Source organism: Stegostoma tigrinum, chromosome 25, assembly GCF_030684315.1.
Source record: "Stegostoma tigrinum isolate sSteTig4 chromosome 25, sSteTig4.hap1, whole genome shotgun sequence".
NCBI lineage: Eukaryota > Metazoa > Chordata > Chondrichthyes > Orectolobiformes > Stegostomatidae > Stegostoma > Stegostoma tigrinum.
Window position 1 is genome coordinate 23,651,604 of NC_081378.1, and position 15,012 is coordinate 23,666,615.

The 15,012-nt window shown below is 42.8% G+C and overlaps 1 protein-coding gene across 3 annotated transcripts in view; it reads right to left on the reverse strand.

Annotated features, from left to right (window-relative positions):
- LOC125463297 (kininogen-1-like) overlaps positions 1-15,012 on the reverse strand; it is a 51,386-nt gene that overhangs the window by 12,782 nt on the left and 23,592 nt on the right. For 2 of the 3 annotated variants that reach the window (XM_048554408.2, XM_048554407.2), the window contains 2 exons: positions 4,305-4,465; positions 1,048-1,158 (listed from right to left, as the gene is read on the reverse strand). In XM_048554408.2, the coding sequence (XP_048410365.1) occupies positions 1,048-1,158; positions 4,305-4,465 (272 nt within the window). The remainder of the gene's footprint in view (positions 1-1,047; positions 1,159-4,304; positions 4,466-15,012) is intronic. The other variant, XM_048554409.2, reaches the window with a different exon arrangement.

Here is a 15,012-nt window from a genome sequence, read left to right on the forward strand (position 1 = left end):
ACAGACTGAATTTGTAAGAAGATTGAAAGCATACATTTATTTTGCAGGGGTCTGTGGAAAAGTCAGAAACTGGGCCATGAGCCAGTCAAGTTGGGGTTCTGGGATGGCCTGTTTGGGGCAGAAAGTCTTGGATGTAGCATGAGGCAGGGTCAAAACTGAGATGTGTCTAGCCACCTTATACTTGGATTTCTAGCCACATTACACCAGTCAAGGAATGTACTTCTGCTCCATCAGGTGTACCTATGTGTCAAAGGACACACGAGGATCATATCAGGGTCTAGGCAGTCATATGTTCTGGATCTATTAATATTCAAACATAAGTTTTAGTTTTGTTTCATTTTGGCTCTTGTACACATCATTGTGGGATGTGGTTACTGCTTATTGGATTAAGGCAGCCTCAGCCAGACTTCAGGCCCCTAAAGTGGGCAGGCATCTTCAATATCCCTTTGGTGCTGAAATTGCCTGTCAAGCTTATTAGGAAACCTCCCTCTTGATCCCACAAAGTTTGTCAAAGCTAATATTGCAGGTTCTTCATGAACATAGTTTTATTAACTCTGCAAGCACCCATGTCCTTATTTGGTGCTGGTTTTATATATCTTTGTGTTTGTTTCATATTTGATGTCACATTTTAGTAACAAATGTACTCCCGATCCTTCAGTTGCTTCATTATCAAAATACGAGCCATTTTTCAGACAGAGTTAAAAGGTTAAGAGTGAAAACTTGCTGAGGAACCTTTAACTGACTAGCCCAGGATTAACAGCATGAATGCAGCTTGCTTCCACCGTGTCACCAAGAATGGTCACTTTCTTAGCCTTCAGTGTCAGTCACGTTTGGTGGCATATTCTTAATTCTCTGATGCGTGCAGTAATATTTTAAAAAACAGTCAGCATTGACATGCTTACTGGTGACATTCATAATGTTAGTTACCCCATCCTGGTTTATTTCAATTGACATTGTGTGCTTTTTATTCTTTACTTTCAATTGTTTAAATATAATTTCCCACTCATCTTCTGGAGTACAGCATTCATTAATTGTACATGAACTTACAGCTTCATCTGTGGCTTTAAGTGGACAATTAGACCAAAGCTCATTTACGTCCTCTTGACACTCTGTCTCCTGAATTTGAAAATGTACCCAGTATTTCTCTCCTATTACCGCCTGAAAAAGCAAATCAGAAACATCAACTGCTTTTACAAAGGCAAAAGTCTGCAATTGGATTTGTGCACCAGCCTTTCAGGTACACACACTTCCCAAAGGTATTGCAAAAGCACTGGTATACTGCTTGGAATTTTCCATTTGTTGGAATCTGTGTATTCAAAATACCAGTCTCAAAAAATGTTGTCTTTAGTATCAGCATAGGTAACAAAGTATGGAGCTGGATGATCACAGCAGGCCAAGCAGCATCTTAGGAGCACAAAAGCTGACGTTTCGGGCCTAGATCCTTCATCAGAGAGGAGAGTCTAGGCCCGAAACGTCAGCTTTTGTGCTCCTGAGATGCTGCTTGGCCTGCTGTGTTCATCCAACTTCACACTTTGTTATCTTGGGTTCTCCAGCATCTGCAGTTCCCATTATCACTGATACAATTCTAGTATTTTAGCATATTGTTTCAACATGAGTAACTGCAAAACTCAACTATTTTAATTCTTTGCTGGAAATTATGCATGAAGCAATGTAAAGCTCTGTTGCCTGTGCCTGATCTGCATCAAACTCTTCTTACTTCTGCTTAGGGCACTTTTAAATATGTACTTCTTTGGTAGTTACAGATGTGAAATCTGAATTGGGAAAGAACCATATTTAACTTGTTTTCATTGCTACCAAACCCTGTCTGTTTTTTTTGCCGATGCTTTTGTAATTTACTTGAGCATTGAAGTCATTTAAGATGTATACTTATCAGTTATGTTTAACACATAAGATTCGAGCAGGGCAGCTGAATAACAGGATTTCAAGATTAAGAGGAATGTGTGGTTGAGCGGTCATCGTAATTGTGACACACATTCTCCATAAGGTTACGGATATCCTCTAACAGAAAGTCAATTTTTAATTTGCTTTAAAATCTGAGATTGGTAAGTGTTATTGAACTGAATGATTTATTGTCACTTGCATTTTACAGTGAATAATAAAGTAAAATACAGTGAAAAGTCTCAGTTGTTGCCCCAATCTGGTGCCATCTTGAATAGTTTAAGAGTTAAAGTAAAACAAAACTGATAAAAGGGACATGATAATGGGAACTGCAGATGCTGGAGAATCCAAGATAATAAAATGTGAGGCTGGATGAACACAGCAGGCCCAGCAGCATCTCAGGAGCACAAAAGCTGACGTTTCGGGCCTAGACCCTTCATCAGAGACCCTGCTGTGTTCATCCAGCCTCACATTTTATTATCTATGATAAAAGGGACGGCTCAGTGGCTCAGCAGTCAGCACTCCTGCCTCACAGTGCCAGAAAACCAAGTTCAATTCCACCCCCGGGCGATTGTCTGTGTGGAGTCTGCACATTCTTCCTGCGTCTGCACAGGTTTCCTCCCAAAAATGGCAGATTAGGTGCATTGGCCATGCTAAATTGCCATAATATCCAGGGATGTGTAGGTTAGGAGGATTAACCATGGGAAACAAAAGGTTACTGGGAGAGGATGAGAGAATGAGTCTGGGTGGAATGCTCTTTGGAGGATTGGTATTGGGATGAATGGCTTATTTCCATGCTGCAAGGATTCTAAACTAAACTAATCGCCCCCATGCACTTGTACTGATTTATGCTGTTTTCCAGTTCCCCCAATGACTCCAATTTAAAATTGTTATCCAAACTCTCATGTACCAGTGGCCTCATCTCACCCTGTCTCTCTCATCATCTCCAACTCCAATACCATCCAAGAGCTATGCTACCAACCCCAGTCTCCTATGCATGCCTAATCCCTGTGTTGCAACTTTGACAGCCATGTTATCAGCCTTATAAGAACCGAAAGAACTGTGGATGCTGTAAATCAGAAATGAAAACAGAAATTGCTGGAAAAGCTCAGCAGGTCTGGCAGCACCTGCGGAGAGAAATCAGAGTTAATATTTCGGGTTGAGTGGCCCTTCTATTCTGAGGAAGGATCACTCGGCCCAAAACATTAACTCTGATTTCTCTCCACAGGTACTGCCAGACCTGCTGAGCTTTTCCAGCAATTTCTGTTTTGGTTGTGTACGTCATCAGTCTTCTAAGATCTAGACTTTAGAATTTCATGCTTAACCCTCACTGCTTCTTCTCCTTACTCACCTACTCTAAGACCCTTTTTAAATGTTAATTTTTAATCTGATTATGTTTCTATAAAGTATCTTTGGATATTTGTCTATGCTAAAGGCTCTATATAATGTAAGTTCTGCTTGGTGATGAACTCTGCATTTTCTAGCTGGAATGGCTGCATAATAGCAGAACCTAGAGCTGACTTTTCCATCCATTACATTGATAGCACTCATGGTGACAGCCCAGTGTGACAACTATACAACTTGAACTATTAACCCAACCTGGGCCATCTGGTCTGTACTAATTACTTAGACAAAGCTTCTCTCAACTAAACTGTCAAGGATAGGTTAATTTTTTGTCTTTCTCTTCTTCTCAATTTCTCTCTGGTGGATAGGAGGTTGAGCGATAACCTTTTCAAGGTTTGTAAAATCACGAGGAGTATAGATAGGGTTAAATGTCGATCTCTTTTCTCTAGGATGAGGGATTTCAAGACTAGGGGGCATAGGTTAAAGGTGACAGGAAAGAGATTTAAAAAGGACATCTGCACAGGAGGTTCTGCCTCAAACAAATGCCAGGTAACTCTCTGATTGCAGCTGTACTACTTGGAGCACAGTGAGAGGAGCAAGTGTAATGCTGAGGTACCTCTAACTGCCATCCAACAACCCACACGGTGCAAGTTTCTGAGCTGGACACTCAGCATGAGCCTCTCCTGCCACTATTTAAATCTCAATTGTGGTAGGATGAGGCCTTTGTGACTATTAATTGGGCCTTAAAAGGAGGCAGGGCCAACCCATGTTTCCCCTGTTGCTGATAAAATTGTAGTGAAAGCCAATGTTAGTGGGTGGGCCATCATAGTGCTCCTTACATTTAATGGGACCTCTGCCTGCAAACCCTCCAGTGGGGAGCTGTGAAATCCAATCCATACAATTTTACAGCACAGAAGGGAACATTTTAATCCACAGTGCCTGCACAGACATTTTGAAAGAGCTATTAGTTTCACGTCCTTATTTTTTCTCAATAACGGTGTAAATTGTTCCTACTTAAATGTATTGACGTATTGGTTATTTTATACTGGCTCATTCTGTACCTCCTTTATTGCATATATAATCTTGCCATGTGTGAACCTCCTCTTCTTTTTATTTTCAATGTTGAAGGCTTTCACTGCTAATTCCACTGATGCTTTCACCAAGGGATCATCAAGGCTTACAGATACTGGGCAACCTTCACAAGTAACAGCAACGGTCTCCACTGGCAAAACAATGATACAATTCATTATCAACATAAAAAGGCAAGTTGCATGAACAGTCCAAAATTAAAGGCAGCTCCAAACAAAATCTGAGATAATAAGAACTGCCAAAGCTGGGGTCAGAGATAACAAAGTGTGGAACTGGAGGAGCACAGCAGGCCAGGCAGCATCAGAGGAACAGAAAAGTTGATGTTTCTGGTCAGGGCCCTTCTTCAGGCAGCTTCTCCTGACCTGAAACATCAACTTTCTTGCTCCTCTGATGCTGGCTGGCCTACTGTGCTCCTCCAGCTCCACACTATGTTATATCCAAACAAAATCTCATTACTATTAAAATGCATCATATCTAAACAATTATCAGGGCCAGGATTTTCCTGTGGGCTCAGGAAAAGTCTACCAACACACATTTCTGCCCTGAAATTTTGTGATTAGGCCCAGCAGTTTTGTCTTTTTTACACAAGAGCTGGGTTTACAGTGCATTTTGAGAGCTGCGAAGGAGTTTGTGAGGATTGTGACCAGGGAGACGGAGGCTGGATCTGCACTATAGCAACCTAACTCCCAAAATCCTTTAAATAGTCCGTAAATCATCCCACTCACCCTCAGCCATTCCCCCATATGGCCTCAAGCCTCCTTATACCCACATTGTCCCAGACTGCCCATGTCACCTCCTTCCAGATCACCCATACACAATATAGCCCCCGTAATCAAAATTAAACATCTAATAATCTAATAAAACTCTGATTTTAAATTCACTGTCATTGATAGTGGGAAGACAAAATAGATTCCTACGTAAAGAAAAATCTTCTAAGTGCTGGAGATAATGGGAACTGCAGATGCTGGAGATTCCAAGATAATAAAATGTGAGGCTGGATGAACACAGCAGGCCAAGCAGATGAAGGGTCTAGGCCCGAAACGTCAGCTTTTGTGCTCCTGAGATGCTGCTTGGCCTGCTGTGTTCATCCAGCCTCACATTTTATTATCTTCTAAGTGCTTGTTGGTTTAGCAAAAAAAAATACAATATCAAGGGCATATTCTGTTGTTATAACTTTTCGGAAGTGTCAGTCATTATTAGTTCAATTGACCAGCTGCTGAGATGATGCCAAATAAAGCCTTTGAGAAGCAGCCAAAAACTCATAATAGCTATAGTTGTCATTACAAAAGCTTCCAGCTACATTCTTTGAAACTGACAGATAGAAAGGTGTCTCATTTCCATTTCATAGGCCTGACAATAAATGGAAAGAAGATGGTGCAAATGTTTCTTCTCAACATCCAAATCCTGGGTGTTTTAACAGACAGAGCTATCAGTTAATTTAAATCACAACACGAAATGGAACAAAAGTGGCTGACACGGCTAACACAGTATGAAGCTGGAGGAACACAGCAGACCAGGCAGCATCAGAGGAGCAAGAAAGTTGATGTTTCAGGCCGGGATCCTTCTTCAGAAATGGGAGGGGCAAGAGAGCTCAGAAATACATACAGAGAGGAGGGGTGGGGCTAGGGCAGGCAGGTGGGATGGTGATACATGAGTGCAGGTAGGGAGTGGTGGGGATTGGTCAGTGGGATGGGAGCGGGGGATGGGTGGGAGAGAAGATGGACAGGTTGCATCACCCCATGATGTGGGGATGAGACGGAGGGTTGGATATGGGAGGAGGCCAGGAGTGGGGAGATTTTAACATTGGTGAATTCCACGTTTAGGCTCTCGGACTGTAGGCTCCCAAGGATGAACTGTTGCTGTTCCAGTTTGTGGGTCACTAATCACTAAGGATGCAACAGCCAGCAGTGCTAGGAGGGCAAATACAATGACATACACCAACCCTTCCGATGTTTAACAGCTAAGAGATACAAGTCTGTGAAGGACTGTCCGCCTGGAGATAACTGCTGGGAGCTGTTCCAAGCTACCCACAAGCTGTAAACTACACATGGGTTAAATAATGAGGAGCAGAAAAAATTAATACTGATGTGTCCCCATCCCAATTTACATTCAGCTTTGCCTGAGCCACAAAGTGCAGGAGGGGGAACATTAGATGAGTTAAAGGAAGCTGTATTGCCAGCCATGGCAGCTATTAGAAGGGATGCAGTGGAAGCCTTGAATAAGTGTAGACAGAGAAAAAGGGAGTACCCAACCGTGTTTGCCACAAGGCTATGGCTAGTGTTCCAGACCGTATGCGGCTCAGGGCTAGACCAGCAAATTTTAGCTGCAACTTTTGACAATCGATGGGCCCGTACACTGATTGCCCATGGAACGGCGGAGTTACGAAAGGTGTGTGACATGTTTGACGCCTCCAACAACACACACACTGAGGTGTGGGTGTTGAGGAAAATGGTCAGAGCTTAGAGGAAGGAGATAAGAGGACATAAGCCTCAGGAAGGATGAATGGTATCTCTCAGAGATCAAAGGGTAGCATGGAGAAATGAAGGAAAGGGACTCGTCCGAAGGGGACCACCACCATCCTATCAAATAGTAGAAAGAGGACATGGATTTGGACGAGGAGCCCCAACTACGGCCGCAGGAAGTGGTAGGACCCCTAGGGGCTCATGGAAGTGTATTATTTGTGGCAAGGAAAGACATTATGCCAGAGAATGTCCAAACCACAGAGGGATGGGGAAGATCAGATACAGATCCAACCTTTGCCCCTAGAGAAACCACTGTCTATGCCGTAGAACAACATGCTACCAATTGAGATAACGAGTGGGTTGTACTCCAACGCTCAGTGTTAGTCTCAAGCATTATGGACGTGTGATGCAAAATGGGATGACACAGAGAGACTCTTAGTGAACAGTAGGGTAGGAGGCTACCCTGTCCTTTGGGACACAGGAGGATCCCGCACCACTCTGAACACATCTATTGTAAATAGTGATGATTGGAAAACAGAAACAAATAATTTTCAGTGGTTTTACAGGACATTGTCAACTAGGACTGGTCTTTTAAATATAGAAATAGAACCAGTAGCGTTGATGCAGCCGATAGTATTAATAGAACTCCCAGAAAATCAAGGCATATTCTAGGAATTAATTACATGGATAGAGCAGGACTGTGATTTGATTCAGTGAACTGTATGATATGGCAACTGCGAGGAATAAGTGTGGAGCAGTTTTTTGCTGAAATTCCTGCAGGACAGTATAAGGAGAGAATGTGTACAGTGGGAGTAATATGGATCTGTCTTGTGTCATGAGTGGGGACCTGACACTACAAGGGATTATGGGACAAAACTGGGAATTGTTTGCCAAACGTAAGCATGACTTTGGACAAATGCAAGGGGAGATATGTGCACAGGACAGAGATCCAAAGCCCCAGGAGCCGTATGGATTCCCCAGGCAAGCTGAACATGATAGACGAAAGGTAGTGCAAAGTCTGGTAGCACAAGGGGTGTTAAGGTGAGTCACCTCAACAAACAGTACACCTATTTGGCCGGTAAAGAAACCGGACGGGAGTTGGCAATTGACTATTGATAATTGACAACTTAATAAGGTAACACCCTTAACAGGTTCCAAAGTAGCTGCTAGCCCTGAAACCATGATTAAACAGAGTGAGTCTGCAAAGTCTACTACAGTGCTGGATAGTAGGTAATGGATTTTGGCCAATCCCTTTGTCCAAGGAGTTTCAGTTTAAATTGCTTTTACTATTGAGGACAGCAAAATATGTGGACAGCTTTGCCACAGGGATTTCACAATTTCCCATCAATATTTCATCAATGGTTAAGCAATGGGTTGCACAATGCTTGATACAATATGTTGATTTGTTTCTGCAAACAGGAACCAAACAAGAGCATTTCCAGCTCTTGAATGAGTTGTTGCAACTGTTAAAAAAGCTTGGGTTAAAAGTGAATCCAATAAAGGCTCAGACAATGAGGCAGGAAGTGAGTTTTAGGAGTTGTGTTGATGTCAGGAAAAAGAGAGATAGACAAAAAAAGAACTGAAACAGTAGCTAGACTTCCTAACCCCTTCCAGACGTGAAGAGATTGAGATTACTTTTGGGCTTGATTGGGTGTTGTAGAGACCATATTGATGGTTTTGCCACAAAGGCAGCACCACTAATGATGTTACTGAAGAAAAATACTCCATGAGAATGCAAGCCAGAACACACACAAGCAATAATAGCTTTGAAACAGGGTTTGGTGAGTGCTCTAGCCCTAAAAATCCCAAACCCAGCTGAACCATTCTCTGTGGAGATGGTGACAATAGACTGCACAATATCAGCAGTCTTATTGCAAGAGGTACATGGTCAGTTGAGACTAGTAGCCTCTGTCTCGCACATGCTCATACCAGTACAGCAGAGGTACATGGCATGTGAAAGGCATTTACTGGCAGTATTCTGGACAGTACAACATTTTACCTACATTGTAGTGTTGAGCCCATTGATAATTTTGACAGAACATATACTCATTCAGATGCTGCTGAATGGACATATTAATGATGGCACAATGAACCAAAACACAACTGATACATGGACACTGTTATTACAAGGGAGAAACTTGGAGGTAAAAAATTGTTAGAAGTATCGCCATGTTAACAGATAACTTAATTTACCAGGGGACAACCCATGAGCATCAGGCAGTGATAGCAAATGATCCCAAGGAGAGAATACTGGTAAAAGAGAATACTGGTAAAGAGAATACAGGGAATATCCAAGACAAGGCACAGACAAAAACACAAATAGGTGAACAGGAAGGGAGTAACAAATCAATCTTAAAAATTTTTGTGATGGGTCTTTGTCTGTACAGGAGAGAGAACAGCATACTGGTTGTGGTATCTATATGGAAGATGAGGAAGGGCAGGAATTGGATAGTACAGCCCTCAAGCAGTTGAGTTGGCAGCTGTGGCATATATAGTGAGCTACCCAGATACATTCCCCCCAGGATCTGCTATCGATTCAGATAATATGTACATGTGCAACAATCTGACAAAATACTTGGCCTTATGTGAGGCTAGAGGCATTTTGTCAGCAGATGGGAAGGTCCTACAATCCATCCCTAGCTGAGGTATATCTTTGAAAAGGTGAAAGAGAAAGTACATGGAGTGATGAAAGTGAAAGCTCATTCTAAGTTATCACCAGAATGAAACAAAAAAAGCAGATCAATTAGCCAAAACAGGGACAATGGCGGCTGCAGATTGAGAAAGTTGGAGTGCAGAAAGAGAAATAAGTGGCCCCAATCGACTTAGCAGGAGAATAAAGGAATGAAGGGAATTACAAAAAGTATTAGAAGAGAAGGAGTCAGAAAAATATAAGGAACAAAAAGACCTTCACGTAAAAGAGGGTGTAATACTGTGTAAAGGGAAATTTGTAGTACCAGAGAGAGAATGGAATCTGATGATTTATTGGTATCATGACATATATAGACACCGAAGTTTGGAAAACACCTTGGAGAGGTTAGAAGAGGTATGTCAGTGGCCATGAAAGAAAGGGGGTGTGGAGTATTATGTGAAAAACAGTTTGATTTGTGCCCAAAATAACCCTGGCAAAAATGTCAATAAGGGAGCCCTTAGATCCATAAGGCCAGTAGACGGGCCCTGCACAAATCTGCATGTTGACTTTGTGGGGCCTCTGCCCCCAACTACTGGAAGATATAAGTATATCCTTGTGACAGTAGATACCTTCACCAAATAGGTAGAGGCACTTCCCACTCAAACTGAAACCAATAAAATCATGGTGAAGGTCTGTTTAGAAAAGGATTTTAGTTGTTGAGGTTTACCAAGGAGTGTTGAATCAGATCAAGGAACACCTTTTACAGCCCAGGGTTTGCAGAATGTCATGCCACTGTTAGGAGTAAAACAAAGGTTCCATTTATCCTATAGGGCCCAATCCAGTGGGATAGTTGAAAGGATTAATTGAACTTCAAAGAATATGTTGGCAAAAATGGTGCAACAGCACCAGACCGCATGGCTGATGATAAATAAGCATTGTAGCTTCCTCTACGGGATTTACTCCTTATAGGTTGATGACAAGTTGAGAGATGCGAGGCCAGGAGCCACTGCTAGGATTAGACCTATCTGAGCCAGAAATAGACGGAATAAAGAAAGATAAGTGGGTAGAGCAGCTGGTTGAGAGTCTAAAAGAAGCTAATTATATGGTTGCAAATAATTTGGAACGTGAGAAACAACATTGATTTCAGGCCAAAGCCAATGGAGCTGTAGGTGGGGCAACGGGTAATGATACTTGTACATCAAAAAAAATCCTTCCTGGCCCCTAGATTTGCAGGACCATATGAGGTGATAGACAAGGCAAGTCCATCAGTATATAATTTTCTAAAAGCCCCTAACAAGAATGGCTGGTACGATATTAACCAGTTTAAACTATTTGGAAGGGGACAGGATAATTATCACCATTTACACATTATTTTGAGAGAATGTGATACTCCAGAGTTAGGAAACTTAGACTGGAAACTGGTTTTGGAACCCCGATCATGGGATCAGAGCAACCAGAGCAAAATGGAGATCTGGCAGATACACCATTATCTCCCAACTCCTTAGGAATCAGATGGACTCCTCAGGCTTACCAATGCAAACATAAACAAAGAAAAAAGAAAAAGGGGAACAAAATGGATGAAATGTCCACCCTCCAAATGAAATGGATGAGGGGAAGGGATGGAAGGCTGGAATCAGCCCTTGATGAACATGAATCGGCTGAGGGGATAAAGAGATTAGAACTATAAATACAGCGAAAGAAAGAAAATCCGATTGGCTGCATATAAGAGCAGAAACTACATTTGTTTTGTAGGAAGCAGAATCATCATGAAAATGTGGAAGATCATTATCATTTTCGTTGGAAAGAGGGTTCCTTCTGCAGTGAATACTTTTAATTTTGGATGTGAGTTTGCTCGCTGAGCTGGAAGGTTAGTTTTCAGACGTTTCGTCACCATTCTAGGTAACATCATCAGTGAGCCTCCGATGAAGCACTGGTGTTATGTCCCGCTTTCTATTTATCTGGTTAGGTTTCCTTGGGTTGGTGATGTTATTTCCTGTTCTTTTTCTCGGGGGATGGTAGATTGGCTCCAAATCAATGTGTTTGTTGATGGAGTTCTGGTTGAAATGCCATGCTTCTAGGAATTCTTGTGCGTGTCTCTGTTTGGCTTGTCCTGGGATGGATGTGTTGTCCCAATCAAAGTGGTGTCCTTCCTTGTCTTTATGTAAGGATACGAGTGATAGTGGGTCACGTCGTTTTGTGGCTAGTTGATGTTCATGTATCCTGGTGGCTAGCTTTCTGCCAGTTTGTCCAATGTAGTGTTTGTCACAGTTCTTGCATGGTATTTTGTAGATGACATTCGTTTTGTTTGTTGTCTGTATAGGGTCTTTTAAGTTCATGAGCTGCTGTTTTAGTGTGTTGGTGGGTTTGTGGGCTACCCTGATGCCAAAGGTGTGAGTAGTCTGGCAGTCCTTTCGGAAATGCCTTTGATGTAGGGGAGAGTGGTTATGGTTTCTGAGCCCGTTTTGTCTGTTTGTTTGGGTTTGTTGCTGAGAAACAGACAAAACGGGCTCAGAAACCATAACCACTCTCCCCTACATCAAAGGCATTTCCGAAATGACTGCCAGACTACTGCACCTTTGGCATCAGGGTAGCCCACAAACCCACCAACACACTAAAACAGCAGCTCATGAACTTAAAAGACCCTATACAGACAACAAACAAAACAAACGTCATCTCCAAAATACCCTGCAAGAACTGTGACAAACACTACATTGGACAAACTGGCAGGAAGCTAGCCACCAGGATACATGAACATCAACTAGCCACAAAACGACAGGACCCACTATCACTCGTATCCTTACATACAGATAAGGAAGGAGTCTGTCACTCGTATCCTTACATACAGATAAGGAAGGACACCACTTTGATTGGGACAACACATCCATCCTAGGACAAGCCAAACAGAAACATGCACGAGAATTCCTAGAAGCATGGCATTCCAACCGGAACTCCATCAACAAACACATTGACTTGGAGCCAATCTACCATCCCCTGAGAAAAAGAACAGGAAATGACATCACCAACCCAAGGAAACCTAACCAGATAAATAGAAAGCGGGACATAACACCAGTGCTTCGTCAGAGGCTCACTGATGATGTTACCTAGAATGGTGATGAAACGTCTGAACACTAACCTTCCAGCTCAGCGAGCAAACTCACATCCAGAACTTCAACCTGAGCTACAAATCTTCTCAAAACTCACTAACTTTGATTTTTTTTTATGAATGAGAGGGAATAATATTGGTTGATTGTGAGCAAAGTATATTATGTTTGGACAAATGTCACAGTAATGGTCGCAAGTTGGGAAGAAATGTGGATTTTTGTGTCACAATGGCCCATCCCTGGACAATTCCAACCCTACTTTTCAATCTTTGCCCGATGGCCAAGAAAGCAGAATTATCCATTACATGGTCTGCGACAAAATTTATCCTTAAGGGACTTGGATAGTTCAAGGAAAAACTTCCTGAGGATCTGAATTGTGTAAGTATGAGTACAGTAGACTGAATCATGGTGGAATGTAAGTCTGGGATTATCCCAAAGATCAGAGAGGTTGAGGAAAATTCAGATATGTGTCCAGAAACAGGATCAGCTTTGATGCCTTAAAGGGGCAACCTGGCCATGACTACAGCTCAACTTACTACCACAATGACCCTGGAACTACCTCAGAGCCATGGTGTAGTGAATCTGAGAGATACAGGGGGTGTAGGATTAGTTCCGGAAGAAATGGAAGAGATAGTTATTCCAGTGCCGGGATATAGACACATACAGGTAGTGTTTAACCTGAAGGATATACAGGTACCATCCTGGTGTGATAGCACAATCCAGCAGCTCTTCGACCACCTACTCTAAAAACAACTTAGTCATAGTGAATTCACATCGGAAAGAAAAAGGAGGAAAAGGGGATCGATAGAGTTAGCAAGAGCAGGCTATGTATCTGGGTTAGCAACTGTTAACACCCTTGACATAGCAGAGTTGAAGGCTCAGTTAAGTTCCCTTCAGGAAAAGATGAGGGTAATAGTAGTTCAGGAATATCAGGATCAAAAAAAGACAGATAGGATAGGACGGCAAGCGGCACAGGCAGCCCTGAGCACCATCAAAATGTTAAGACCCTTTCAGAATATTACTAACGAGATTATAGACAGAATGGCTTACAAAGCAGCTCGCAATAATAAAGCGGCATTTTGTTCAACTTATACGAGCTGACTTTTGTTGGTGGTTAGCACAAATACATTGCAATTAGACGCTCACAGAGTACCAGACTGGGTGTCAGATGAGTAACTGAGGACGTGAGTGGGGGAGAAGATGCCTCTGTGTCACCTTAGAAGTCTCACTCTCACCAACTGGGACTTGAGTACCTGTGATGATAATAAAGGTCAATTATATATTGATGTTGTGCTTCATAAACCCAAACATGGGGACAATCTGACATACCCCCTAATGCAAGTTCATAATGTGGGTAAATACCATGAAGGAACTCAGATATCATTAAGTAACCCACCAACTTATGCTTTAGTTCTACAGGGATCTAAAAGAGGGTGCTGGATTTGTCTCAATGCCATCAAGGGAAACCCTTGGGCATGTCCAGAAGAAATGATCAAAGAAGAGCTAACTCAGTGTGGATTTGCCTCTTATGAGAACTGTTCATTGTCTATCCTGCCAGTGAATAACCAAACTTTTCTTAAATGTGCCTTAGTAGGAGAAACATACTATGTCACCATGGCAGCCTCAGGATACTGAAAAGGAAGGACATGGTATCAGAAAGTGGATAGAATATGGCAATTAGCAATAGTTCTTCTGACTTGGTCATTAGCCAAAGCCAGAACCCAATCAGAAATTGTGTATAATTCCATCCATCCGCCCCAACGATACAAGTGACGATTTACACTGATTTGTATCTGTGGAACTTCCACCTATACCACACTTCACTGCAGACTGGGTGAAGATCATTTTTGAGGCAAAGGAATTTATCCATAAATGGGCGATGCACGAGACGGAGATTAAAATGCAAGCAAAGAAGGCAAATAGAGACTTGCTGGCTCCAGGTTTCGGGACTAAAATTTGGAATTGAGGACTGATTAGCGACTCAGGTCCATCCATTGATCAGAATCGAAAGAGAAGTTGTTAACGCCCTTGACCGCATCTCCCGCATTTCCCGCAATACATCCCTCACACCCCGCCCCTGCCACAACCGCCCCCAAAGGATCGCCCTCGTTCTCACATACCACCCCACCAACCTCCGGATACAACACATCATCGTCCGACACTTCCGCCATCTACAATCCGACACCACCACCCAAGACATTTTTCCATCCCCACCCTTGTCTGCCTTCCGGAGAGACCACTCTCTCCATGACTCCCTTGTCTGCTCCACACTCCCCTCCAGCCCCACCACACCCGGCACCTTCCCCTGCAACCGCAGGAAGTGCTACACTTGCCCCCACACCTCCCCCTTCACCCCTATCCCAGGCCCCAAGATGATTTTCCATAACAAGCAGATGTTCACCTGCACATCTGCCAATGTGGTACATTGTATCCATTGTACCCGGTGTGGCTTCCTCTACATTGGGGAAACCAAGCGGAGGCTTGGGGA